Raw genomic sequence first — 27186 nt, forward strand, 5'->3', positions numbered from 1 at the left:
AGTATTCTATTGATTACGGGGAAAAAAGGATATAGCAGGGATGGCAGTGTGAACAATACTGAAGGAACAGGCACGTTGCTGTTCTTTCAGCCTTCCCTCCCTTATTATCCACTATAGGATTTAGGACCGTCACTGCCCTCTGCCTCTCCGTTTGAGTGTGCTGCGACCTTACATAGCGTGAGTGCCAGTCTTCTGTGTCCCGGCATGAGAGGAAGGATGGAGGCGTGACAATCTTTTTGGAGTGTCATCATGCAATATTTGGAAGTCATCCTCTGTCCTTTCGTTCGATTGCTAAAAGGTGGTTCTTCCGTTCCGTTGGTCGTGATTTCACTTTCGTCGAGAGTTATGCTGAAGCTTTTTGCGGGTTCGAGTCTCGAGCCCTGGAGCTTTGTCGTTCTTTTGATTTGTCTCGAGCTTTTCCATGCTCGTCGACTCTGTACCATGGATCCTTGCCGGCATGGTCCAAGGCATAGTGTGATGTGGTTATGAGAGGATGATCCTCCAACCAGCCGTACTGCGCCGTATGTGAGGGCCGAATATGACGAGCGGTATCGTGAACAACATGACTGCGACGTATATGCCTGCCTGGGTGCCGAAGGCATTGATGTAGCCTGTCTGCGTAATCCACGGTAAGATGCCATATAAGAAGCCGAAAGCAAATATGTTCTAAATCATGGTCAGCATGTTCTCACCTATCAGTGTTTGGCCAGGCATCCTCGTAAGACGTACCTTGAGTCCGTTCACGAGTAGAAGAGCATCAGCATTGACAGGGAGATAACAGTCTCCGAAGTAGGCGAACGTGGCTACTGGGACCGCGGTCAATCCCACAGTCGCCATCCCGTAGCCGAAGAAGCTGGAATTACATTGTTAGCAGAATGCAGGGCACAGTTCGGAGTTGGCATTGCTGGAGAAGACATACATCGCGGTCCAATGTAGTCTGTCACCTACGCCATAGCCGAAGAGTAAAGAGCCGGCTGGTACAACGATAGCGGGTAAGAGAAGTAGATGAAGACGAGTCTCAGGCTGGAAGACTCCATTGTTCTTCTTGCTTCGCCAGTCACAGTACTTGTCCACACAGTAGCCTCCGATCAATCCGCCTACCAGGTTGCCGATAAGTCCAGGAATATTGATGAGGCCATTTATATCAGGTTTCCAGCTATACGGCGGTGCTTGTAAAACGAATGGGTTGAGTACGTTGATCGCTAAAACCTGTAACGCCATGTCAGCCAATGCCTTCTACAATCTCTGGTTCTGTTCTCTGATGATGTACTTACCCAAGCCAGAGAGGCTGAATATGTGATGAAAGAGAAGATGACAACGGGCAGCACGACCAATGGAAGTGGGCGTAGGAACAGCAGAACAATATTAGAGCCTTTCGGTATGCCCGACCAGAGGCTCATCTCCTGAATCCAAGACTTCTTTGTTGTCTCTCCGACACGAGCCTCTTCAACTGCTGCTTGGTGGACGCCCACTTGTTTCTCCTGATTGAACTGGTCCGTGAGTTGGTTCGTATTGTACTGCTCTGTCTGCGACAGCGCAGCACTACTTTGTTCACTTTCCGGCCGGGTATAGCGAGTCTCCGGGCACAGCAGAAGCACGATCGTCCAATTGATGGCCGTTAAGATAAAAGCTATCCATTTGTGCCACCGCCACGACAGCGACGTCACGATGAAGCCGCACACTAACGGTCCGATGGTATTGCCTTGTGCGATTGCGTTCATGTAAATGCTCGTGAAAGTCCCACGTTCTGAGTAGACATTAGTGAGACACACATTTTGGAGGAGCTGAGTCAGTCGCTAGGCACTTGCCGTGCAGGAAGTAAAGGTCATTGACCATAGCAGCGCCCAAAGCCTCGGTGGAAGACCCAGCGAAGGCAGCGATAATTTGGCTTCAGAGCAACGACTCGAATGATCGAGCCACTGCTCCCCAGAGATAGCACAGACTAAGCAGCAGCAGAGCGAGGACGAATACAGGTCTCTTGCCGAAGTGATTAGCCATAGGCACCTGTGCATCATTAGTATCCAATGCAGACCGCTGGAGGTGTCCAAACATGCCCAGAAGAAGTTGAAGAGGCCAAGAGTGAAGACCGGCCAAAGTAGAAGCTTCTGAATCTCTGTCTCAGACTTCTCAAACTCGAGGCTGAGAACGTAGAAGGCCGGGCTGATACCAGCAATAGCGTAGTTCGTAAGGAAGGCTATTCGTGGAAATGAGAAGTGCTCCAGTAATCTTCGCAGAATGGACATGCTCACTAAAAGCGCAGATACTGAAGAAACATGTGTGCTTCTTCCATCGAGGCCTGTCCAACGCAGACGCTTAGCCACGTTTCAAGATCATAAATTTAGTGGTTTAGCTAATACCATCGAAGAGGATCATTGGGATCGTGAGCGTTTGGTGTAGGATGCAGTATCAACGCTCCACCACTGCTCGCCGCGTGAAGTTGGAAAGTTCCATCTGTGCTCCCAAGCTCGTGGAGTGACTGAAGCCGCATATTTGAGTGAGTGTCACGATCCTAGCACTCGTGGTGGCGCAGATAGCAATTGATGACGAGTGTTGCTATCAGACGAGCGATCCAGAAGAACATGGGAGTACTTGAATATATGGGCAAGCTCCAGATCTGGTTTTGCTGGTGCAAGCGCCAGCATAACAGCTAGCCACATTTTGCAGAAGATATGGCCAGTGGTGGACAGCCTTTCGGATGCAGGTAGGTGGAGCCATTGCAGTAGTCGTGGTGAGAGTGCAAAAGCTATACTCGCAGTAGCTGCCACTAGAACTCTGGTATGCAAGTCGGAAGCAGGAGCGCCTGCCTTGCAGTAGAGCAGTGGCATGATCGACATGCTCGCATATGCACAGCGCCCAAGATGCATGAATTGTCGGCAGATTGTCTGACCGCCGTCTAACGGCTGTTGGGTTCATTGCCTCGATAGCCTGTGACTAGTCATTGTGTCGTGCAAGTGGTCCGAACCCGGACGAGGGCTAATGCGTATTGTGCTGAAAGATTACATCTGGAAGCTGAGGCGCTGGGCCAGAGCGAATTTATTAGGCTTCCTTTCCTGCCGCGAGCCATCATGTGTAGGTAAGTCTTGTCGAGCGAGGAGATGATGTATGAGATAGCAAATGGAGTGAAATGTAACGCCCACTTCGCGCCTGCTGCGTCCACTATGGCTTGGCAAGCTCAACTCGCGCAGTCCAGCTGCACGAGGATGTCGAGTGAAGCAGCCTAATTCTTTTGCGGAAATTGACATAGGAACATGGTCGAATTACTGACGACAGCACACACATCAGAGCAGGACACTAACGACAACCAGACAAATGCCGTGCAGCAGTCATACCACAAGAATATAGAAACAAATATGGTACCCACAAAGGCCCTTCCTACACCATACAGCACCACCCATCACAACGTAGCAGCAGAAGAACTCCTCCGATGACGCGCTGGTGTAGAGACACGTTCCGGCTGTCTAAGCTCCTTCTTCCTACACTCAAAGAACAACTCATCCCAATCGCCCTTTTCACGTGGTACAGCCGACTGCACACCCAAAGGCCTGTATGCACCAGCTATCGCATACCCATTACCAATGTTTTCGCCGTTGCTACTGCCATCAGTCTGAAGAAGGTTTGGTGCGCTATGCATACTTTGCATACTATCGGAAATCGTAATTCTGCTGCTAGATATGTGTGGATGCTGTGGGCTGCCGTTCATATTGCTTATGCCTAGGCCAGTCGTCGCGGAGCGTGCCAGGCCATTCGGCAAAGGTGGTGTTTCGAATGTGCTTGTTGGATGCCTTGATATAGCATGCCCATCCCCATCAACGCCGTTTGTTGCGCCATTACTCCATCGTGTCTCATTAGCGCTTTCCTAGCTAGCTTGTATTTCTTTCGCTTGCTGTAGCGCGAGTTCGTTGTTCTCTGGTGCTTGACGGTACAGCACGATTTCGGATTGTTTGAAATAACGTCGTGCGTCCTCATCTATTAGCACTAGGCTGAGGTAGTATCTCGTGCTGAACTTCTTGTTCACATCGCGGAATGTTGGCGTGAGGTCGAAGCCGCCGAGGAAGAGACGAATGGGTATGGTCTCACCCCGGCTTGGCGAGCCGTCCATGATCTCGAATCGGACCAAAGTCTCGCTTTCGTTGTACTGATTTGGTGGCACGCCTGTAGTCTCTCGTCTGATAATGCTCAGCTCCATGTGCCTGATCTTCAACCGGACGAGGAGGAAGTATATTCGGCCCACGATGACATCCTTGAGGTGATACTTGCTCTTGCTATACTCGAACTCGATGTGCAGACAGTCTTCTATACCGACGTCCATCTTGATCACACTATTGCTCTCCGGCGGTTGTCGGTAGCTGTATACCCAAAGATCCTTCTCCCGAACCACATCTGCCATGCGTCTGCTGACTGTGACGCGGAGGAAGTACCGTAGCTTCACGTTGATTCCGTGATAGCTCTCGTACTGCTTCTCGACGTTCTTGAATGTGAAGGGTAGGGTGACAGGATGTTGCAATTCGCCAGGATTAGCCAGCTCGGTCTGCAAGCTCAGGAACTCGTGGTGTGTGCCGCGGTCGAAGAACATTTCTATTGTGCCGACGAACTGCACTTTGATGCCTGTGTGCTCCAGTCGCTTGCCATCCTTGGGTCTGATCGTGACTGCACCCTTGACTGTCTCGCCATCCAGGTATAGCGGTGCCTTCTCCCGCCTGTTCTTGTCCAGCTTTACGTCCACGGTGGACCGATCATCGGTGTCCTGTAGCACGATGTCGATGTCCAGCGGCGTGCTGAAGGAGAAGAGCGACATGGCGGCAGTGCGCAGTGGTTGCGCTCGGTCATACAACAATCTTGTGGCATGGTCTGGTGTGCGTGCCTGGCATCAAGCTCGTGGTTACGACAGCGGGAGCGGAGCGGAGCCGGAGTCGCGGCTAAATATTACGACGTCAATCAATAGATCTAGTATGCGATCGTCCGTAATGACTGCAGAGACTGTATTACTTATACAACTATAGATGTAGCCACATAGGTAAGCCTCGTCCAATCTCAAGCAACCAGCAAGATGCTCACCAAAGCCGACTTTCGAGCCATTATGCGGCGACAAAAAACTCTGGTCATCGATGGAGCACTGGCTACCGAGCTGGAGACCCGTGGACATGACCTGAAGCATCCATTGTGGTCCGGCAAAGTACTAAGAGATGACCCAGATAGCATACAACAAGTGCATCTGGATTACTACCTCGCAGGAGCCGACGTTGCCATCACGGCCTCCTACCAAGCAAGTACCGATGGTCTGAAGAAACATCTGCAGGTCGACCACGACGAGGCTACAGAGCTCATCAAGCGTAGTGTGCGACTAGCACAGCGGGCGCGGTGTCAAGCCTACCAGCAAGGTCGCGACGAAGAAGGCAGCAAACTTCTCATTGCCGGCAGCGTAGGACCTTATGGCGCGTACTTGTCAGACGGCTCAGAGTATCGTGGCGATTACAAGCTAACAGCAGATGAATACCGTACATTCCATCAACCTCGTGTCAAAGCTCTTGTGGACGCTGGTGTTGATATGTTGGCTATTGAGACTATACCAAGCATGTCTGAGACTGAAGGCATACTGGCTATGCTCAAAGATGACGTTCCGGACACTATTGCATGGTTGAGCATCACACTCCGAGACTCCGAGCATATGAGCGATGGCACACCACTCACGCAGCTTGTAGAGAAGACAGCACAGTCCGAGCAAATCGTCGCTATTGGTGTTAACTGCGTGCCGATGCGCATGGTAACGGCCTCGCTCCAGCACACAAAATCGATATTGGAAGACATGCCCTCTCCTGCCAGCAACCGCGATGCTTCTGCGATTGCCACGTCAGGATATCAGCTGCCTTTGGTATGCTACCCGAACTCTGGTGAGACCTGGAATGCCGAGACGAAGCTGTGGGAGGGCAGCAAGTCTGGCTCTAAGGATGAGCTGACGACCCGCGTCGCTTACTGGCAGGACGCTGGAGCGAGGTTGATCGGTGGGTGCTGTCGGACTGGACCAGAATTTGTGAAGGGTGTTGCGAAGGCGTTGAAGCAGCAGCGACAACAGGACGAAGGAGAGTGAGCTGGAGACTGTGATACCCTGACGATCGATAATGCCACCTCTCTTCCGACCCGAATTGTCTGGGATCCCGTACGCGACGTATACTATGTTGCGCCCTTGGCGGTCGCCAAGCACACGTTGACTTGTGATCCTGCTACCAAGGCGAGTCTGCCTCGACACTTCGCAACCCCAGCGCCAGATGTGTACATCCGCACTCACACCACTTCCCTGATCATGCAAGCCATATGTCACGAATACAAGGGCATGAACGACATGCGCGCAAGCAGAAGCGAGGACATTGTGGTAGCAGCGTTTGTGCCGATGCAGGAGCTATCATACGCTATCAGAGACCATAGTTATGGTGCCACGTCGACTCCGTCGTGGCCACATGTGAAGCAGTATGCAATAGCTGGCAGCTGCTCATTATGCCGGCGACTATAAGTATCTGGCGCATCATCAATCGCTCTTGTAATTCTCCAACAACCTCCACCAGCAGATCGAGCAAGTGCCAGCTTGTGGTTATAATCGTCGACAGCGACGGTCTTTGCAGCACTGCTACGGCGAGAATCTTACGGATCAGTCGACGAATAAAACCAGCGACTCGACCAGCGACCCTCAACCAAGCACGCCAATTACTAATCGTTACCTCAGAAGTGGAGTGGTATATACCTCCACTCAGCCCTCGGAATGCGGCTCTCCATCTTCGGCCTGTTGGGCTGTGCTCTTGCGGAGGTCAAGCCTCTGGGAAACAAAGCAAGTACCACGCCGAGCACGAGCACACCTCCGACAAATAAGAGGGCGGAGACATCGACTACCTCCACCAGTGTTGATCTTCTCCGAGGCGCGAAAGATCTTTCTATGAAAGTAGAGGCGTACCCAATCGGAGCGCAATGGTCGGGTATTGTCACAGCTTCCACGAAGATGACGTTCGAACCTTTCCTGGGGGAGGTCGTCATTACCACGACGAGTGCGTTTCCTAATGAGGGTGAAGGTGATGTGAAGACTGGAGGAAATCGAATTGACTGCGAAGGTGAAATGTGCACCGAGACCGTCTCAGTCACGTCTAATACTACGGCTTTCAAAGTCGGTTCGGCTGTGATGGTGGCCAGTGGGCCCACCGCTGCAGTAGAAACCAGCTTCGCTTCCACCATCACGGCCTATGATAACATTACGACTGAGATCATGCCGCTGACTGCTACCGCACAATCAAAGAGAACGGTAATAACTGCATCCGAGACTGGGCTACACGGTCTGTCTTCCGCTGCAAGCAGGAAGAGATCTGTGGCCTTCCCTACATTCACTCAACCGATATTGGATCCAGGTTTGCAGAAGCAGCTCGTGGCTTCCATCACGGTGCCGAGAACCATTACGATTGTACATGTGACAGTTCTAGCCACAATCACCAATCAAGCTATGCAAGACCAAGGACCAAACACTTATCCCACTACTGTGGTTGCCGACATCTATGATGGTACAACACTTACTTCTACCATTCCCACGGGTGCGACGACCACTACTTGGGTACCTGTAAGCTCAGATACGACATTGGCAGTCACACTCGACAAGGCCACCATTATCACTGTCCTTACGCCGCCTACAGCCTCGGAAAACCTTGTCGAAAGAGACATGCCTCAAGCAACAGCACTCCCGCCTGTATTCAGGATATCAGCGGTCGAACCAGCCGTTCGCTCGCTTAAGCACAAGCCTCGAGATGACCACACATCATCGACAGATTCAAGTGTGGTAGCCGCGCCGATAATCACTAGGCTTTCTTCGCCGACCTTGCCAGTGCCAACGAACGCAGCTGAATCGCAAATCGAAGAGAATATTCGAGAGATGCTGGATACATCGCCAGGTCACTGTCACCCTTCAAACTGTCGTCGTGATGCGACTTCGACCCCTGAGGTCGTACCCAGAACAGCAATCATTTCTGGCATGTATGGTTTCCTTTCAACAAATTCGAGGAGCATGGTCGAGAGAGAGACGCCAAGAGCGACAGCACTCCCTGCATTGCCGAATGCAAACAAGCGCCGGGATGACGCTGCCTCTCTTGCATCTACTTCGCGCGAAATCAATGATGCGGTCTCAGCGTTGTTGAACACCGATCCCGCAGGCTTCTCTCACCCTGGAGATGACCGTCGCGACGCTAGCCCGAGTGTAAATGTCGTCCCTAGAACAACTTCGACCCCCGGCCCAGATGGCCTTCCTACAGTGGTCTACAACAGTTTAAGCAATCTGATTCACATGAGCGCACGCTCTGATAACGGCGAGGCTGCTATCAATATCATTCCTAGCATCACCAAATTAGTTTCTACCACTCTCACGACGATGGTTCGCGAGCGGCAGATGTTCAAGTCTGCAACAGTAGCTGCTCGCGAAGCCGGCGATGCCGAGGACGACAACAGTTCGTCAAGTGCTCCAACCAAGAAGAATCCTACTGTCACAAAGATTTCTACAGGATTCCAGGGCGACGATACCAAGTCCACTACGACTCAGGACACTGGAGATCCAGACGCTACAGCGTCCGGAGTACCCACCTCAACGCCACCCCGCCGTACATCGGAAGAGACAGGCTCCAACGATTCCCTGGACGCCAAGGAGACAGACAACCCGCTCACGGAATCGACAGTCGAACCATTGAGTGGCGCGCTTAAAGGAGTCACTAGTCCAACAGGAGATGCTACCGACAAGGGAGTCAAAGTTGCAGTCGAAGCCGTTACAGCCGCATGCTCGGAGGCAGGCGAAAACGGGCAGACTGTTAAGGTCGGAAGTGCTGAAGCAGCCGTGTGCGCTGTGGCGGAACTCGTGGCACAAGCGAATGGTGAAAGTGGTACAACGAATCCTGATCACCTACAGCAGAAGGACCAGAAATCGGCTTCCGAGACAGATGGCGAGGGTGATGACGAGGGTGGCGAGGACGAGGGTGAGAAGCCAAAGGGTCATGATGCTACACAAAACCCCGGCCAGGATCCTATCACCGACAATCGAGCACGGTGCTGCAATCATTTCTTGACCACTCGGCATGATCTTGGACTAAGATTCGATTAAGCTATATGATGCCTCGAAATACTTAGGAGGGTTAAGTACCACTTTGAGTGTGCTCTTTCTTTCCATGCACCCTCCTTTCTGATGCTTTAGCCTCATACTCAACAGCGAAGTTTAGGGGAGAGCTCTATTGTCAGCAACATCTGATCCTTGGTCTTCATTTTGGTAAATTGCTAGCGGTCTGCAGTGGTTCAGCCTGCTGTGCGTGCAGATCTATTGTCAGACTGCTGTTACGACACAGCTTTTCTGTCACGAAGTATGCACAACGACCAAGAGTTGTTCCACGACGGTTGACTTTCTTGGTTGGGCATGGAAGTGGTAGACCCGGTACTCTCTTACTATTCAGCTGCTTTGCGGAAGCTCGGAGTATGACATTATGCATAATTACTGTACAAAGTATTGATGGCCAGACGCTCCTGCCTGTTGGTAGATTGGAAGGAGTGCCTCATGCCCGCGCCACCGTCGCTGAACGCTAACGAGAGAAGAAATGCGCCACGTCACCCAGCTATGCGACCCTGGTGCGATCCTACTATGCTGTTCGACACCCGTCCGTCAGCTGATGAACGTATTGATAACCATACCCTCTTTCCACCCATTCAAGCCAAGCAGTGGGGCGTCGCTACCAACAGGCTTCCCACAGAACATTAACTGCACGCGCTTATCGCCAACTATGTCTCGGATCCTTTCCACGACCACACTAGCTGGCTCCTTCTCCTGGAACTTGACGATCAAATCTTCGCTTCTATCGCTGAGTCGACATCTGACTTTGATCTCTCTCCCTAATGACCGTGCTCTGCCTTTCCCTTTCTCCTGCCGTGGTGAGGCCATAGGAGAACCAGCGGACTTGAAATCGTCATCGTCGGTATCGTCGTCCTCGACTCCAGCTACAGCATCCGCCTCGTCCTTCTCGGTGGCTGTGTCCTCGATGGTGTCCTGAGGATCTCGTACAACCCACTCAGGTATCTCGTACAGCTTCCCAGTACCATCATATATGCCACCATGTCTTCTCTCCTTCCCTCTTGCCCTCACGACTCGGCCGCGAGGACATGTAAGACCACTCGCGTCGAGCACTGCCTGTGCATCCGCGATCTGATCCTCACGCAACAGCTCACAGACCCGTCGCACGGCGATCCATGCCTGCGCATCACCAGTGACTCGTGTCTCAAAGAACTCTTCCCTCTGCTTATCGAGTCTACTCCTCGACCAAGGAGCAGGATACTGTAGGAACGTCGTCGGACTGGTTTGTATAGGCGAGGGTGATCGCAAGGGCTTGTTTAGACGATCATCAGAGACTTGTGGAGGGGGCGTCGAAGGCCGGGTCGATGCGCCGGCTTCACTAAGGCTTCGGGCCACATGATGAGGTCGATTGATAGCAGCTTGGGAGGAAGAGTGATTGGCATGGTTCAGAGCAACTGGTCTAGCGTTGTTGCCAGCATTTGATGGTCCTTGTCCGTTGTCGTGCGCTTCGGCGGATTGGCAGCAGCCCATGGTTGCTCATAGTCGACCTCGATTCTCCCCACCAATGTCGCCCGCCTTGCTTGCTCCTTCGACCAAGGATTAGTGATAGACAACCTTGCACGAATGCCCGGTCTATATGATAGCAGCAGCAATAGTGTCACAAGGCTATCCTGCCGAGTGTAACGATACTGTCTTGAAAATGTGAGCGTGAATTATGAATGATTGAGTCTACATAGTGACTAGAATAAAGAATCGATTCGATACCGCTGCCGCTCTTTCCGTGTCTATCTATGCACTAGGAGGTACTGCCAAAGTAGAGTTGGGGAGGCGGATAGCAAGCAAAAGGTTCCATGACTTCAGTGGCCGCGGCGCTACGCGGCGGCATGACCCCTGCTTCCGACCTCGAGCTCGGTTGAGGTGCGTGTGGTCTAGATCTTGGCGGGCCATAGATTGCTTGACTACTGCATCTCCTTACGTCGATGGTCATGACGGATACCAGTACTAATGATAAGTGTTCGACGAGCGACACCAGACCCAGGACTCAAAGCACAACCATGTATTACGTCCCACCCATTACTCTATCTAGCTATAAAGAGAAAACGACCATGACATCGCAAGAACAATCCGGGTATCTTCGAAAGAATCTCAATCGATGACTGGGGTATTCGCGACCACCTGCGGCCTCGAACGAAACCATAGCGATATCGTGCGAGGCCACAAAGTAGTAAAAATCAATGCAAGCAGATAACCAGTGCAAGCAAGCAAGCAATAACGCAGCAAGAAATCTCGGTTCGCAAATCCAGATTCCTCGAACGTCGAAGCCAGGTCGGGGTGGCAGGCAGTAGCAGTGCACGTAGAGAGTGACTCGAGTCGGGTATTAGCAAAGAAAAACATCTGCACTGCAATCAACCACCTTCCCGTCCATGAGGCCCAAACTTTCGATCTGGCGTGTATTTCTCCGGATGCAACAACGTCTTATCCGGATCCTCCGGCGCACCATTCTTGGGCAAATTGTCAGGATGCACATACCCAGTCCGCACGCTCTGGTAGCATCGAACATCGCTGTTTCCATCGCGACCATTCAGTAACGTACGAGGAGGAGTTCCGCGTCCTTTCAACGCCGTCACAATCTGATCGCTAGTATACACCGTGTTCTGGCTCCAGCCGGTACGCACGTATTTGTCGTGGGAGTACTGTCTGCGCTCCTAGCTCGCGGTACGTGTGACGGCTTCCGTGTCCTCCGCACCGGCTCTCTAGGCCGACGCGGAGACGGTTGGGGTGGTGTGGGCCTGACCAATGTTGACGGAGTCCGAGGTCACATCACCAATTGTCTTGGTCTGCTCGTGCGCGTGCTCGGTGGCGGCGTGGGTGCCGTTGATGGTCGGCTCCTCAGCGGCGATGCCGTGGGTGCCATGAGTGGCGCCAGTGACGGGTGTAGCAGTATCGAGAATGTCCTCTTTAGGCTCGTTCGTGGAAGCAGCTGGGACAACGTTCTCCTCCTTCTTGACAGGAGAGGCACCGGCACCACCAGCACCCATTCCGCGGAACGCCTTGCTAGCGCGTCGGCCAAGGTTGCCAAAGTTACCGAATACAGATTGACGCTTGTTGTCGGAAGCAGGAGAAGTGGCACCAGGAGAAGTGGCAACGGGTGAGGTGGTCTCAACATCGGTCTTCAGCGGCTCCTCGGCGGCTGGTGCGGCAGTGTGCTCAGTGCTAGTCAACGCAGGAGTGGCAGTGGCCGGCTCAACGATGGGCTTCGTAGGCTCCTCCGAGCGTGGGTCAAGAGCTGCCTCATCCTTGGTTGGCAGAGCCGGAACCTCCTCCTTCTTTGGTGCATCCTTCATGGCGGCAGACGGGCTCACGCTACGCTCCCTCTTGTTCATGAATGGCAGGCCAGACAAGAATCCGCTCTTCTTAGGCTCTTGGCTGGCTGCAAGCTCGTCAAGCTTGGCCTTGGATGCCTCAGCTGGCATGCCAGAGTGCTCAACCAGCTTGTCGAGGGACTCGACTGGCGCAGTTGTGTGAATAGGCTCAGTAGCTGGCTCCGGGATTTGAGGTGCGGTCTCGGAGACACCAATGTCCTTTGGTGGCACCTCCGGCTTGAGCTCAGCATCCTTGAGGTCCTTCTCCTTGGTTGGGCTTTTGATGCTGGAGAAGCCAGACTGCATACGGCCGAAGATGGATCCGCGCTTGGCTGGCTTCTTCGAGTCAGTCATTGGCGCAGTAGTGGCAGCATCAACAGCAGGAGTGTGCTCAGCAGCGGCGACCCCGGAGTGATCGTTCTCGATTGGCGCGCCCATAACACGCTCAGCTGTGCATCGTCAGTAATGGCCGTCGCCACGTGTGCGAACCGAACTTACCAGTGCCAGGAGCATCAAGAGCAGCACCAGTGCCAGCAATGACACCAGCCTTCTCGGCCTCCTTCTCGTGCTTGAGCTCGGCCTTCTCATGCTTGGCCTCCTCCTTCTCAATCTTCTTCTCCTCCTTCTCGAGCTTCTTCTCCTCCTTCTCCTCGCGCTTCTCCTCCTTCTTTTCCTCGCGCTTGACCTCAGTCTCATCCTTCTTGCCTTGGAGCCGAGCAAGCATGCCGCGGGAAGTGGACCTGCTCTTCTTCTTCTTCTTCTCGGCCTCCTCGTCGGCGTCAGAACCAGCACGGCGGACCTCGCCATTGTTGTTCTTTGGGTGTGACTTGCTTCGGGCAGCGGCAGCACCGGCGCCAGCAACACCAGCAGCGGCGAAGGCTGGCTTGGCTGTTAGGAGTCAGTAAGGAGGAAGGCACTTTTAGGTTTGGGAGCTGACTTACTCAGCTTGTCGTGCTCAGACTTGTAGCTTTCGCTGCCATGGATAGTGGCCTTTTCGGCCTTGCCGACCTCCATAGCACGCTCAAGGGAGATGAACCAACCATCGCGCTCAGCGTCGTTCGTAGCCTTAAGAGTGTGCTGCTGACCGTGAAGCCTGAAGATGATTTCATGCGGGTGGTCCTTCTTGAGGTCGGTGGCGTCGTACAAAGGCAGAACGCTGTGTGGGCGAGTGCGCTCGGTCTCACCATTCTTGTTGAAGAACAGGAGACCCTTGCCGGTCTGGCTTGCCCATGCAACGACTGGGTTGGAGACCTCGGCCTTCTCGCCACGGGTGTAGAGGTCGAGGTGATGGGATGTCACAGGCGCGTCGCTCAGCCAGAATTCCTTCTTGGATGGCACCAAGGACCTGCATCATGATTAGTATTGCGTACTCAGTGATTCCACATATTGACTTACTTTATAAGACCCGGGCCCTTGTAGGCGAGCTGACCCTCTGTGATAGGCTCGACGGCTTTCTCAGCAGCGGCGACCTTCTTCTCCTCCACTGGTGCGAGGGCCGCTGGTGCGACGCCCGATGGTGCCTCACCCCCTGTGGCGAGGTGGTTCTCCTGCAGTGGCTCGGTGGCGGTGGTGGATCGATTGGAAGCAGTCACAGGTGCGGTCGTCTCAGGAACAGCAGTGTGATGGTGCTCGCCAGCAGCAATGATGGGCTCACTGACCGTATGTGGCTCAGTAGTGACCGGAGCCCCAGGTGTGGTGTTCGGGATGTCGGACATATCTGCTTTATCGTGGTCGTGATGCCGTGCCGTAGAAGAGAGTTCTGCTCTGTCTTGGACTTGAAGATCTTCGTAACGCGTAGGTGGAAAAGTCGTGAAAGATTACTGTAGTTCTATCGAAGAACGTACGATTGTATCTCTCAATCTCAGCTCAGCAGGGTTAATTGCTGATGGGGTATCACTAAATCAATCTGCTCAGAGCTGGGAAAAGGGGAAAGGGAAGCACGAAGGTGTGTATGATGGTATGAAGATTGGAAAGAAGAGGAAGGGTTTCACATTTTCTTGCTGCTCTTGCAGGCAGACTGGCTAGGAAGTGGCAGGTCTGTGCGTGCTATTAGGCGAAATTGAGGGCAAAACGGACATGCATCACGGTCCAACACTCGACTTGTGCCTGGGCGTCTCAACAGACCTGCTGTTGCCCGCTGGGTCGCTAATGCGGCGGTACATGAGACCTGTGTAACCAAGCTAGGTGGAAGAGTCTGCGTGGTCGGATGACAGGTTCTGACAAGTGGAAGGTGCTGATCATGGTATGGAGCGATAAGCTCGAACAGGGGAGTTTTCACGAGCTATACGTTAGTATCAAGTATTTGCTGAGACACACGCCGATTCGAAACCAGATGTTCTAGACACTCCGCTGCCCGCCGCCATGGTGCAGAACCATACAGCATACTGCTTTTTGAAACACAAATGTAAGACCGTTCACTTGCATACAACCTCACCATATCAACAGACGTGAAGCTCATTCGGCGACGGCATGTGATTGAGGACCCTCTTTTCCAATCCCGGCACCATCGGCCACGCTATCTTTCCTGCAACTAAAATGTCGGCCCTCTCCCGCCAGCATTAGCGGAACTCTGGTCGCGCACCTCTGATCTGACAGCTCGCAACGATCTCTCCAGTAGTAATGGTGCAAAGCAGGGAAAGCTCGCCTCATGACCTTGGAGTACACGACGCTCGACTGGGATGACCCACCACCCATCACTCCGCCCACCTAATCGTGGTTGATGAGCTTCGTATCACAGTCTTGGCAGCTTATGCACACGGATGCCCTGACACAATCACCGGAAAAGTCTACCTCGCACAGTCGATCTTACGATACAGACTTTACAGACGGCAACGGTCAACTTCCAGCCTCCCAAACCAACGCCACGAAACGCCTTCGCTCGAGGTCAAATCTTTGTCGGCAAGCCTCCAAAGCCGTTGCGCGACTCGCAGCACATCGCTGTGTCGTTACCCGAACAGCTGACCAACCCAGACACAATACTATGTACACCCCACCCGCCACTAACTCGCCGTGATGAGCACATAACTAGTAATAGCATTCATCCTCTCCGCGCTCAGCTTCAAACCCACCCTCAGCAGTTCCTTCGCAACTTCAGGCTCTTTCGTTTGCATATCCGCCCACTGCTCTGGTGTCAACAGCCAGGCAACGCACTCCTGTTCAGCTGTCACACTGCTTGTCCGCTCTGTTTCAGAGAAGAAAGGTAGCTCGCCGCAGGTCGTGCCAGGTACAATACTTTCACGGTAGTTGCCCTGATTGAGATAGTACTCTGCTCGTAGGATACCTGCTTGGAGGAGATAAAAGCCGTCGGGACGATCGCCACGGTTATAAAGTCGTTGGCCCTGTTGGGTGTGTCAGTACTGATAGTCTAGAATGCAAAGCCTGGAGTGTTCTTACCTTCGTGAACTCACGTCTGGCCAGGTACGGAACAGCGCGGAACCAGAAGTCTTCGCTCTTCTCTGTCAGGTCCTGGAAAGCTTGCAGGAGTAACGGTAAAGGCTGCTTGAAGTTCTTCCATCTTGCCTGCTCGGGTTCGATAGTCTCCGTGATGGCGGTAGTGGCGGCTTCATGCAGGAAGTTGCGGCGCGGCGACGCATATGCGGTATCGAAAGGAGACGGGCCCTGTTTGTGACTCTGATCCTGTTCAATCTGCATTGGTGGCGAATCTTCAGGCCTGTGCACGCCCAACTTTTGCTTCTCGGTCAAGACCTTGAGCAACTCGTTCTCGCAAGACTCGAGCGCAGCATTGAGATCTTCGAAGACTTTCGGCGCTGGTGTCTCGTCATTGTCGACGAAGAGCCCAACCATCTCTAGTGCCTTGCCAACCTCATTACCCAGCGTCACGCTCGCCAGTACCATGTCAACGTCACGTCGCTGGATAATTCGATTCATGCGACCGAATGCTTCGGCAGCTGAGAAGTCTATACCGGTGACGTGCGTAAAGTCTAGTATCAGGTACCTGATTGGTGATGTGGCGAACGACTCAGCGTCGATCAAGGCACGTACCCGCTTCTCGACCCTCACAATAGAGCCAAAGAATAGATAGCCCGACAGCTTCAGGACCCGGATCTGTCGTCCAGCTTTGTGCAGGTAATTGCGTTGTCGGGGATGTCGACGTACTGTGGACTCGGCAACAGTACCCGTGAATTCAGCAGTGATAATCTGTCTGCGTGATGTCTGTACGACATATACGAGACAGGCCAGGCCGATGCCGACCGCGATGCCGACCACGAAATCGTACAGGCCCATCACAAGCGCAATGGCAACGATCGTAAAATACTCCAGCTGGTATAGCCGGCCATAGGTCGCTACAAGTGCTTCTTGTGTCAACTCAATGCCAAGCATGTAGATGAGCGTACCGACGACCATGACCGGGACGTAGCCAATGACCACGGGTCCAGCCACCCACAGTCCGAAGGTAGCGGCTGCCAGCATGTATCCAGCAAGTCTGCTATTGCCTCCAGTGTCCATGAAGAGCACACTGTTGACGAAGACAAGGTAGTTCTGGATGCTTCCAACACAGCCCGAGAGAGTGTTGGAAATGCCGTGCATGATCAATTCGCGATTGATGCTGACGTTGTCTTCCTGGACCACCATCGCCAGATTGGGCACGTTTATAGGGACGTGCAGGATACCAAAGAAGGTAAGAGCCAATTGCGAAGGTACAGTTTTCCATATGGCGTTCCAGTCGACAAGACCAAATTTGTAGTGACTGTAAAAATTGTAGAATGGTACCCCAGCAGCAGGTGCCTCGAACACCCAACCGTCGCGGCGTAGAATATCCATGGTGATGGACGGTACGGCGATCGTGATGATATAGAAGATTGCGGTGATGGCTATGTAGTAAGTTGGTACCAGCCATGGTGGATCGCGCCACTTGCGGATCACAAGAAGTAACACAGCTAGTGCCAACGGTGGGAGCCAGAGTGCCACGGTTTGCGCTGTCAAGAGCTGCTTGAAGACCACCATCGTGAACTCAAAGTTTCCTGGTAGACGGGCACTAACCTCAATGCCAGTGAGGAAGAGGAATATACCGACGCCTCCTATGCATCCCGTCAAGATCGAATGTGGGAAGAAGTTCACTAGAGTCCCCAGCTTGACAGCGCCGAGACCAAAGAACACTAGACCAGTGATAATCGAGCTCATGGCGTAGGAAGTAATGACAGTTGCTCGGAGTGCGTCCGGGTTCTCCGTGCCCATCGTGTTCATGATCATGTAAGTCATTTTGTGGAAGAATGGGACAACCTCGATCATCTCAGACCCCACACCTCCTCGGAAGATACTCCCAGTCGAATATGTCAGCTGCGCGATGATGCAGCTGACGTAGAACATGGAGACGCCATCAGCTCCAAGGTCTGCGAACACTTCTTCGCCAAGTGGAAAAAGGATTATGCCATATGAAAGTGCATCCAGTAGATTCAATAAGAGGCCAAGAAATACAGCCGGTAGCATTTTTGCGGGTTCCACGATTATGGTCTGACCGATGGCTCGCGGATCCCAGCTCTTCGGATTGAGCACTGTTTGCCGCGTCGTCGAGACGATCCGGTGAACAGATGGGTAGTGATGTCCAATTCTGTCCCAGGTGCCGATCGGGCGAGATTCTTCGTCCTCAATCGCAGGCTCAGGATCACGTGTCGGCCTCCCTCGCATTGATAGACGTGCTTGCGGCAGGAGTGCCGTCCTCTCTGTGGGCGTTGAATCGCCACCCTCATCTTCACTTGTGACCAACACCCTTGGCAAGTCTCCAGACAAATCCGAGTCAGACTTGGTCCTGTTCACTTCGAGCTCAGACGATCGTAGAAAGGCATTCGTAGGCCGCGGACGAAGAGCTGCAGTAAGCTCGGAAGCACCAGGACGAGATCCGGCGGAACCTTCTGGTGATGTTGGCTCAGATGTTTCGGCAATCGTGTCTTGTACTTTCAGTCGTCCTGTTGTACCGTCCGAGTCGTGCCTACTTTCTTGACTAAGTTGCCTTGACATTTCTGAGTCGCCAAGAAACGATGAAGACAATTCTGCCGTCTCCTCGCGAACGCCGGAACTTGAATACTGTACGATACTACCCATTCCATGACCCGCGTGATGGATATAGCTGCGGCTTGGCAGACTAAACGACGACGAAAGTCCCACAGATGGCGTAGAGGTTGCGCGAGCAAACCTTGATGGCCGACTATGGGTAGTGTTATTGTCGATCCCAGGATTATCGGTCTCAAGAGCCTCCTCGTCGACCAGAAGCGGACCAACAGATACACCAGAAGACTTTCGTCTACGCTTAAAGCTGTGTCCCGACATACTCGATGTTAGGAGGCGGACATATGTGCAGAAAATGGCTTGTCGTTGAGACGCGAAGGCGAAATCGGAGCGGAGCCGCCGAAAAAGGAACGATGAACGACAGCAGCCGGCTAAACCCAGCTCAAGCCCAGTATATACAATAGTATGCTGCAGAAAACCTCCCAGAAAAGTGGCTACGATGTGTGAGGAGAAAAGAAAGCGTGCATATTTGGACGATTCGGCTTGGAGGAGATGGAGCGGAAGCTAAAGCGCTTGAGCGGCGTGCCGTGCCGATCCGTGGAGACTGTCAAGCGTAACATGGGTAGCCCAGCACAAGAGTGTGCAGGGCATGGGTTAGGGCTGAGAAGTTGCTCCATGAATATGCCAGATCATCGCTACAAATACCGGCATTCCTTGATTAAATAGGAAGCGATGATCCATATGGAGCATACATGATAACCGAAAAGAAATTATCTCAAGTTCACAGACGGCGATGGCGGATTGCCAGCCTATCATGAGAAGCTGACCTAGGTTTGAGCTTGGATGGACGCGCAAGAGTGCACCGCTTCTTAGTCTGCTAGCTCTAGTCGAGACAGCACTAGCCGCCTGCTCCAATGACTAGAATATCTGCATAACAGGGTTGACTGTTGCCAGCTCGATGCCCTCTTCCTCAGCAGCTCGCACAATATAGCTTCTGACCTTCGCATCCGGCGCCAGGTCTATTGCGAATGCGCCATTGCCATCCTTTCTGTCCGTCTCTGCCCCAGCTTTGAGTAACACCAGAGCAGTGTCGCCATGACCTTCAGATATAGCGTGATGCAACGCCGTGAGACCATCGATGTCCTGGGCATTGATCTGACTCTTGTGCTCGAGCAATAGTTTGACCATCGGTACATGTCCAATTGCTGCCGCACGATGTAGCGGTAGCTGACCTCTTTTGTCCTTGATCCTGCCCGATGCTTTATGTGCGATCAGCTTCCGCGCGGTGTCGAGGTTTGACTTAGAAGCTGTGAAGTGTAATGCAGTCTGGCCATTGCTCGTCGTCGTGGCGGGATCTGCTCCCTTCGCAAGTAGGAGATCAACCAGCGCGTCGGCATCTTTCAGACTTGAGGCCATCATCAGAGCCGTCCATCCTGCTCCATCCTGCGCGTCCGCATCAAATCCTTTCTGGTCGGCTAGGATTTCAACAATAGGCAGGCGATTGTAGGAAGCTGCCCAGTGCAGTGGTAATCGCTCGTCGTCATCGCGACGATTTGCGAGGCGTCGGTCGGCGTTCAAGAGGGACTCGACCTGTTTGGCTGTACATAAGGTGAGTCAAGATGAACTGTGTGAGGGAAGGTTTGGTCACTTACTCTGACCCTCGCGAGCAGCGGCATGTATCGCGAACCTCGACTGTTGCGTGTCTGTTTCCATGGCCACAACGCTCTCGAAGTGGACTGACGATTATGCCGAGCTAAGGATGACGTAGAAGGTTTCGGCTGCGGCAAGGTCCGCTGATCCACACTTCACGTGGAGGAAATAGTCATGTGTCTGCAGGACAACAGTAACCTCCCCAGTGACCTGATTAGAAAAGACTGGACCGTGAAGCGATACACCACATGCCCGAAGCTTTGGTGCCCGGCGGTATAACGTGCGATGGCATGATCTTTGTCTCGCTGCGTTTCCGGTCATCTCGATTGAGCACTCCAAAAGGATGCATTATTCACCTTTCTGGAGCAGAATGTGGAGCCTGCCCTTCTCGTCCACTTGTACTCCAGCTCCACCTGAGTGAATGCGTAGCGGCCGATTGTAGTATGAGTCTACCACTTGCAAGACGGGTGAGACCCGCTCCAAAGGATGCTCCGTGCTGCTAGAATCGCTATGCACCAGAAAGTGGTAGGTGAGGTGGACACGACTTAGCGGAGCAACGCTCAGTGTACGGTACTTCGGCCCACTGAACGCGAAGTCGTCGTTGGCTTCCATCGTGGCGGCGAACGTGAGGAAATGGTTGGATGGGTTCTCGAGATGGTATCGCAATGTGATGGGGTCGTCATCAGCCTTGCGCTCGATGACAGTGCAAAGCACTCTTGGCTCCGATGTTGGCAACGATAGCTTCGGGACGATTATACCCGTGATTACAGTAGGTGAATCCGCCTGCCGGCACCACTCAACATCGAGCATGAGCTCGACGGATGTCGGCCTACGATCCTCGAACGACAGCTTCTTCGACAAAAGCTCAAAAGTTGGCCTTGCTACCTCATTTTGCCGAAGTACTTGCTCGTCGAAGCCCTCTGCAGCAGAGAAAGAGCACACGGCATCCACGACGTCTTCAGCCTTGCGAAGCTTGATACTTTTGATGGACAGGCCTTCTGTTGCTTGCGAGTGTATCAATGCCCCCAAGCGCCATTTCTGCGGAATACCTTCCGGCTCTTCTTCGTCCATTCCGACAGACCCGTCAAAGTAGCTTGGCCAAGGGTCGACGAACAGTAACGGGCCAAAATTGAACTTCGCCTCGAAGGGTGCGCTCAAATTCAACTCAATATTCGCAGTCTTGCTCAGGTGAGTGTGTGGATCTGAAAGCAGGATATAGCTAATCTCGACACGTATTGTGTACTCTATTATTGTCGAGGCTGCATTGACTAACAGGATGGACGTCTGGCTTGCAGCTGCCGCGATCGTGCCTGCATTGAGGGTTGAGTTTTCGTTTCCTCCATCCTCACTTTGCCAGACAGGCCCGGGTAGGTCGGCATCACTACCAATGAGAGATGCTATTGCGGTGACCTGAACTTCCTCTTCCTCCTGGTTGATCATCTGGATGCCGAAAGCGAGATGCTCATCGGTATAGTAGTGTTTGCGCAGCCCATTGAGCACTATCTGTACCTTGGGTGGCTTCGGATGGACAGTAACCATAGTTGTGTTCGAGAATGGCAGCTCTCGCGACTCAATCGTGCCATCGTTATGGACCTGTGTCTGCCTAGTCTGTAAATCGTGAAGATCGGTAATTTTGTGTTCGATCGAGAAGCGAGGGCTCTTTATCATGAGAGTCACGTCTTCCACACGCATCAGACCGGTCTCGCGAATGGACAAGTAAAAGCTGAAAGTGCGCCTCTCTCCCCCTGCCATGCTAAGGTCGGCCTCCAAGGCCATGCAATCGTTGCCGGGGTCTTGCATCTCGGATAGGTCGATGAGAGCCTCAGACCCAGCCTCACGCTTCGGCTCATCCTTCTGGGTCATGAGGACGGACCTTCCGTTACTTAGATTCACTTGTATGGAGGAAATCGCAATACGCAAGCGATGGACAGCTATCATGGAGAGCGAGAGCTGACATTCGACATACTCTCCAACGAAAGTCTCAGCGTCACAAAAGGCAAATCGTGCCACAAGTGGACTCAGTCGCTGATTATTCTCAAAGTGCACCGTGATATCCTCATGATTTGGCCACTTGACACCCATGAACTCGGCAAGACTTGGTAATTCGTCCAGCGCAACGTCTGGGCGAAGCTTCATCAACTCCAGGGTTACCGCAAGATGGGCGTCTGCGTTGCCGCATCGCACAGCACATTCCTGCACTAGCAGCAACAAGGGAACGAATAACTCATCCCAATCGGTTTCTCGCCATGAGCATTCCTCCCAGACAGGCAGAGCAGTACTCATAGCCTGCTCGAAGAGACCAGCATTTGCCTGTAGCTGTGAAAGCTCAAGCTTAAGTCGCTCGGATGCACGAACCTGGCCCCGTGCTGCAAACTCTTTAGCTGCTGAATCTGCAAGTCTTGTGATCTCAGCTACATGATCGAAAGCGTTCGTCCTCGCCAGCGGGTGCTCTTCGTGTGGATCGAGCACTAAGTAAGTGTCATAGCTTTTAGCCCGGTAGGCGACAGCAGATGCGGGTGACTGGCCAGGTGGTACACAGTCCTCCTCTGGTATGGCCATCGCTTTCTCTCTCCGCGCTCGGGTAGAATACACGGCCAATCTTAACCAATATCCCGGATGATGGAGCATCTGGAATGGAGGCAATCGATCTGAAGCTGAGACTGCTTTCTCGGGCATTGCATATATGCCAACCTTGGTGAGCTCGACAGACTCTTCCACGGTCTGCGTATTTGTCGGCTGCAGTGAGGAAAGTGCAGCTCGACGGATCAGCTGCGCCATGATCTCAGCCCATCTTGACTCCCATGCGTCCCAGCTATAGGTCTGCGAACCCTTACCCCTGCGATCTACAAGGTCCTTCACGCGTGCTCTGTAATTCGACCACGATCGAGTGGCGGAAGTGGTCAACCCCGACCATAACTGACACCTCACTACCCGGAGCGCTATAACGTCACACAGCAAGCGTGCCTCGTCCCATCGCGGCGACCAGCTAGGAGTAGTCTCTAGAATGCCCTCTGCGTTAAACAGATTATCGATAGCGTCAGAGTAATGCCGCTCAGCGACGTCCATCTCCTGTCGAAACTCGGCATAGACGCCCTGCTTGAACTCGTACCGCACGTTCCAGCCAGGCGTCGATAGTGCATGTGCGCCACCATCGACTGGAGATGTCAGAGGCCCCGACGGCCCCCCTCGGGCCTTCTTCCTTCGCGCATGCTTGGTGAGATCTCGGTAGTATTCGACCGCTAGCGGCTGTAATGTAGCAAGCATGCTTTGTACGAAAGTGCCGATCTCTGCTTGGGAGGTCATCGGTGGCATGAAGAAAAGTCCTGTCTTTGGGTCAAGCGTTGTCGCTCGACGGATCGCAGATAAGCGATCCTCTAGCTCAGGTGCGTGCAAGATGCTGCGATCGCTCATCAACACAGCTGCAAATCTACTCTTGAAACCTGATCGTGCCAAAGCCGTCCGGATGGCGTTGATGTCGATCTGTATCTGTTCATTTTGTGCGGTGTCGTCACCAGAGGACAACTCGAAAAAGGCAAGGAATACCGCGGGCACTTGCCATTGATGCTTAGCCAGCCAGAGAGGGGTAAATACACCATCAGGATATATTGGCGATCCAGGTGAGAGCGGCGAAAGAGGTGAATGCAGCTCACGAACAGCTTGTGGGCTCTGAAAGCCTTCGGCGCTCGGCGACTGTGGCAGTGGCGCAGCTTTCCTAGGCGGCAAGTTGTAGTTCCGACCTATCGTCCGCAAACGATACCTCAGATGGGCCTGAGGTCCTGGGAGGGTTTGAGCGTTCCATGCTTCACGATTGCCATCTTGCTTCGAGAATTGTTCAAGCAGAAGCTTAGATCGGTCTCCTGTACATTCCGCCGAGGCTGTAACAAGGCGAGCACCACTGTCTTGTCGGTGTGCTTGCTGATTACTCGTCTCAGCGTTTGGACGGTCTCCCAGGCCTGACAAGATGAGAAGCGGCAGCTCATGCGCTGTATATGCTGTTGGATAAGCCTCCATTATGGCGGTGTAAAACGCTATGACTCAAGACGCCAGTAACACCCATGGTTATGCAGTCGGAAAGTCCATCAGGTTTTATGTACAATCAAAGATGTGAGGTTCGAAAGGACGGGAGGATCGCGTGAAGATGAACGTGGCGATCTCGTATGAGGCGCTGACTGTGGCTGTGCTTGAACGCGCCAAAACGCGACTTCAACTCCACCTCGTCTGCAACCCCCGCCAACCACACAATCACCAAGCAGAGTATCTAAGATTTGAGTCAAACATGCCTGCAGCCGATGACTCTAAGCGCAAAGCCGCGCGAGAGACAATCGTACGTAGATTACTGCTAGACGCAGCATCAGGAGCGATATGCTGATCAGATAGCAGGACATCTTGCACGAGATTTCAACATTGTTGGTATGTCACGGCTCACATGGGGACGAGACTCCAATTAAGCTTCTGACATATGAGTAACTACAGAACACGCAGCTTGACCGCCAGTCACTATCATACTGTGTCTCGTTGATCGAGAACGGTGTGAACCCGGAGGCGCTTGCCGTGAGTTTCTTGCAGGCAGCTCTGCGTGCACAAATATGCATACTAACAGTTAATCAGAGCGTTATTAAGGAGCTCCGAACACACAACGAGCGATATGAGGCGGAACGAGGAGCTACAGTAATGCAGTAATGCCTGGGAAGCGGCAGGAGGTTGCTAGCTGGCACAAGGTCATTGATCCTGGATCTGCTCTCTGGAAGATCTATGCTATGACAGTGATGCCCCTGGGCGCGGAGCCATCCACTTAGTCTGGTCCCTCGTCATCATCGCCAAGGCCCATATCTGCCACTCCATTTGTAGCTGTATGCACACCATCGGCAGCACCATCAGCAGGTCTCTTCTTCCTAGCTGGTCGCTTCTTCTTGCCTCCCATCGACAGAGGCGCCTCACGGATCCATCTGGAAATGGCCTCCGCACGATCAGTGGAGATGGGGTACTCCTTCCCATTCTCATCCTGTGCCCATCGCTTTGGCTGTGGCGCGGGTGATGCCTCTTCTTGCTCAGACGCTGGACTAGGGCTCGAGCATGACGAATCGCCTTTGTCTTTGAGTGGTCCCGATATACCTTGTTCGTCCTCCATGGCTCGGCGTTCACGAGCTCGGACTGCACGCTGGAAGCTCTCTTCGTCCACAACGCGATCATCTGAGAGTGCATCAATAATGGACTCCTGTTTGATCCGTTCCCGTTTCTGTTCAGCGGTCTCTTCACGCTTCTGCTTTCGCTTCGCCACAGCGCCAGTGCTACTATCTTTGGCCCAACCACCAGCCGCTTCAGGTAGTGGCGCAGGCGCACAGAGTTTCTGCCATGGCACGGAAAGACCAAGCCAATTATTTGCACGCCGCAGAACCTCAATCCAATCTGCTCTGGCAGGACTTCTGGCAGCTTGAAAGATTGGGTACCCGTCTGCTACACGTGCCAGCCGGGCTGCGTTGTGCGCATGTCTAAGCAGCTCTGTCGGACTGGTCTGTAATAGCGAATGGGCTAGCAGTAACGAATGCAGCGCATCAGTCAATAGCGGGTGGTATGTCACAGCTTCTCGACTGCCAAAAGCCTCATGGATCATTTCATTGTTGAGCATAGCATGAGTGGTCTGTTCGTTTGGGAAAGCTGGGATATCAGCTGGCGGCCGCTCGGCAAATAGAGCACTGGCTGGATGGATTTTTGGGCTCGGAAACTTTGGCCAACCATCTTCACCTCTTTCGAACGACTCTGGTCTTGCTTTCTCTTGCCTGGTAACCGCAGAAGAGTGGCCATTTTCAGTCTCGCCGTCCTCAGCGACCTCCTTCTCGTCGTTGTCGAGCTCGACGAGTCGAGTCTTCGGCAGCGGCGTTTGCGTCTTGTTACCGTTTGCAAGATCATACACGCGACGCATGATTTCGTTGGTAATCTCGAATGGCAGGCCAGGAGTGTAATCAAAATTCGATAGGAAGGAAAGGTAATCTCTGAGCGCACGCTTCGCATAGGTCTTCACCTTCTTACGAGCCTCTAATCGAGCTGCCTGAGCCTTCGTATCCACACCGTTCGTCTCACCCTTCGCCTGCGCCTCCTGATACTCTTTGAGACCGTCCAGCGCATCATTCACACCCTGACAGGCGATTGTCAAATACACGCCACCACGATTGAAGTATAACTGCTGCTCCAAGCTCTGCGGCTGATCCTCCTCTTTCAATTGCGGCACGGATCTCCAGTCTTTGGAGCCTTTGCTCCAGGCTTCCTGCTCCTCTCGCATCCTACTCGCCAGCTCCAACTGCTGCGCATTCGGCTTATGCGTCCGCTTGAGTTCTTCCGTTATTCTCAATGCCATCGTCAGATCCGTCGCCGCGCCCTCCCATTGCGACTTGAATATCTGCACCAGAGCTCGAGTCCTTAAAGGCGGTGCTTGCTGCTCCAATGGCAAAGACGAGATGATCTCGTTCAGTGGATCCAGCGGCGTATATTGCTCCATCGCCCTACTGGGTATCTTCTCATGGAAGAAGTGTACATATTTTGCATCAATGTTGCCGGCCTCTCTTTTGAGAACATGCTGAGCTACGTCCTCCACTGTACTCGTTGCCTGCATAGTCGCAACACTCGCCGCCACCTCGTCCAACGTGAAAGCTTTACTGAGCAATTTCACTGCTTTTTGCCGGATTTTGAATATTCTTTCTTTACTCAGTTGACTTGACGGTCCTCCTCCTGCGCCGAAGTAGTCCATGCGTCCGGTCATGGCGGTATTGCTGATTCCTGTCGAGGCACGCACAGAGTCCTGCGCCGCTTCTTCCACAGATTTGCGGATCTCGACGACATCGTAGAAGACTGCTGGGTCAACCAGGCGAGGGGCAGGCATTGTGTAGTTCTGGTGAGCGAGAGAGTCGAGGATTTCGGGTGGTAGTTGAAGCCATGGTCCGTGGAAGGACGAGATATATCGCCAATGTCTGTATAATTCCTCTCAGCTTGCAGTCCATGACTTGCGACAGATCTTCATGCAAGTAGCCGTGGTTTGGGAGCGGGTAGGGCGACCTACGTACTTGTTCCTGCATATTATAAGATTCGAGCCTGGCGGAGGCGGCGCATTAGCTTGCGCATGTTGTGCGCCTTTGTTCTTCACCATTTCTC

At 53.1% G+C, this 27186-nt stretch overlaps 11 protein-coding genes across 11 annotated transcripts; 3 read left to right on the forward strand and 8 right to left on the reverse strand.

The window, feature by feature from the left end:
- Positions 1-483: 483 nt before the first annotated feature.
- LTS14_002194 (uncharacterized protein) lies at positions 484-1721 on the reverse strand (the record flags this gene model as incomplete). The annotated part of the gene is made up of 4 exons (XM_064834900.1): positions 484-666; positions 730-853; positions 920-1209; positions 1275-1721. The coding sequence occupies 4 exons, from the start codon at positions 1719-1721 to the stop codon at positions 484-486; spliced, it is 1044 nt and encodes a 347-aa protein (XP_064697771.1).
- Positions 1722-3856: 2135 nt separating this feature from the next.
- vps26 (Vacuolar protein sorting-associated protein 26) lies at positions 3857-4795 on the reverse strand (the record flags this gene model as incomplete). The annotated part of the gene is made up of 1 exon (XM_064834901.1): positions 3857-4795. One exon carries the CDS (start codon positions 4793-4795, stop codon positions 3857-3859), a length of 939 nt encoding a protein of 312 aa, XP_064697772.1.
- A 252-nt stretch (positions 4796-5047) lies between these two features.
- On the forward strand, positions 5048-6085 carry SAM4 (AdoMet-homocysteine methyltransferase; the record flags this gene model as incomplete). The annotated part of the gene is made up of 1 exon (XM_064834902.1): positions 5048-6085. The coding sequence occupies one exon, from the start codon at positions 5048-5050 to the stop codon at positions 6083-6085; it is 1038 nt and encodes a 345-aa protein (XP_064697773.1).
- Positions 6086-6751: 666 nt separating this feature from the next.
- On the forward strand, positions 6752-9112 carry LTS14_002197 (uncharacterized protein; the record flags this gene model as incomplete). Its single annotated transcript, XM_064834903.1, has 1 exon — positions 6752-9112. One exon carries the CDS (start codon positions 6752-6754, stop codon positions 9110-9112), a length of 2361 nt encoding a protein of 786 aa, XP_064697774.1.
- Positions 9113-9661: 549 nt separating this feature from the next.
- On the reverse strand, positions 9662-10597 carry LTS14_002198 (uncharacterized protein; the record flags this gene model as incomplete). The annotated part of the gene is made up of 1 exon (XM_064834904.1): positions 9662-10597. One exon carries the CDS (start codon positions 10595-10597, stop codon positions 9662-9664), a length of 936 nt encoding a protein of 311 aa, XP_064697775.1.
- Positions 10598-11820: 1223 nt separating this feature from the next.
- LTS14_002199 (uncharacterized protein) lies at positions 11821-14144 on the reverse strand (the record flags this gene model as incomplete). The annotated part of the gene is made up of 4 exons (XM_064834905.1): positions 11821-12878; positions 12928-13317; positions 13371-13774; positions 13825-14144. 4 exons carry the CDS (start codon positions 14142-14144, stop codon positions 11821-11823), a joined length of 2172 nt encoding a protein of 723 aa, XP_064697776.1.
- Positions 14145-15428: 1284 nt separating this feature from the next.
- Positions 15429-18714, reverse strand: LTS14_002200 (uncharacterized protein; the record flags this gene model as incomplete). Its single annotated transcript, XM_064834906.1, has 2 exons — positions 15429-15767; positions 15823-18714. 2 exons carry the CDS (start codon positions 18712-18714, stop codon positions 15429-15431), a joined length of 3231 nt encoding a protein of 1076 aa, XP_064697777.1.
- A 597-nt stretch (positions 18715-19311) lies between these two features.
- NAS6_1 (putative ankyrin-repeat protein) lies at positions 19312-20106 on the reverse strand (the record flags this gene model as incomplete). The annotated part of the gene is made up of 2 exons (XM_064834907.1): positions 19312-19991; positions 20046-20106. The coding sequence occupies 2 exons, from the start codon at positions 20104-20106 to the stop codon at positions 19312-19314; spliced, it is 741 nt and encodes a 246-aa protein (XP_064697778.1).
- Positions 20107-20391: 285 nt separating this feature from the next.
- LTS14_002202 (uncharacterized protein) lies at positions 20392-24054 on the reverse strand (the record flags this gene model as incomplete). The annotated part of the gene is made up of 1 exon (XM_064834908.1): positions 20392-24054. The coding sequence occupies one exon, from the start codon at positions 24052-24054 to the stop codon at positions 20392-20394; it is 3663 nt and encodes a 1220-aa protein (XP_064697779.1).
- Positions 24055-24319: 265 nt separating this feature from the next.
- LTS14_002203 (uncharacterized protein) lies at positions 24320-24723 on the forward strand (the record flags this gene model as incomplete). Its single annotated transcript, XM_064834909.1, has 4 exons — positions 24320-24367; positions 24424-24453; positions 24517-24594; positions 24652-24723. 4 exons carry the CDS (start codon positions 24320-24322, stop codon positions 24721-24723), a joined length of 228 nt encoding a protein of 75 aa, XP_064697780.1.
- Positions 24724-24835: 112 nt separating this feature from the next.
- LTS14_002204 (uncharacterized protein) lies at positions 24836-27181 on the reverse strand (the record flags this gene model as incomplete). The annotated part of the gene is made up of 2 exons (XM_064834910.1): positions 24836-27005; positions 27099-27181. 2 exons carry the CDS (start codon positions 27179-27181, stop codon positions 24836-24838), a joined length of 2253 nt encoding a protein of 750 aa, XP_064697781.1.
- Positions 27182-27186: the final 5 nt, after the last annotated feature.

The sequence above is a fragment of the Recurvomyces mirabilis genome, assembly GCF_035927965.1.
Source record: "Recurvomyces mirabilis strain CCFEE 5264 chromosome Unknown scaffold_4, whole genome shotgun sequence".
Lineage (NCBI taxonomy): Eukaryota > Fungi > Ascomycota > Dothideomycetes > Mycosphaerellales > Teratosphaeriaceae > Recurvomyces > Recurvomyces mirabilis.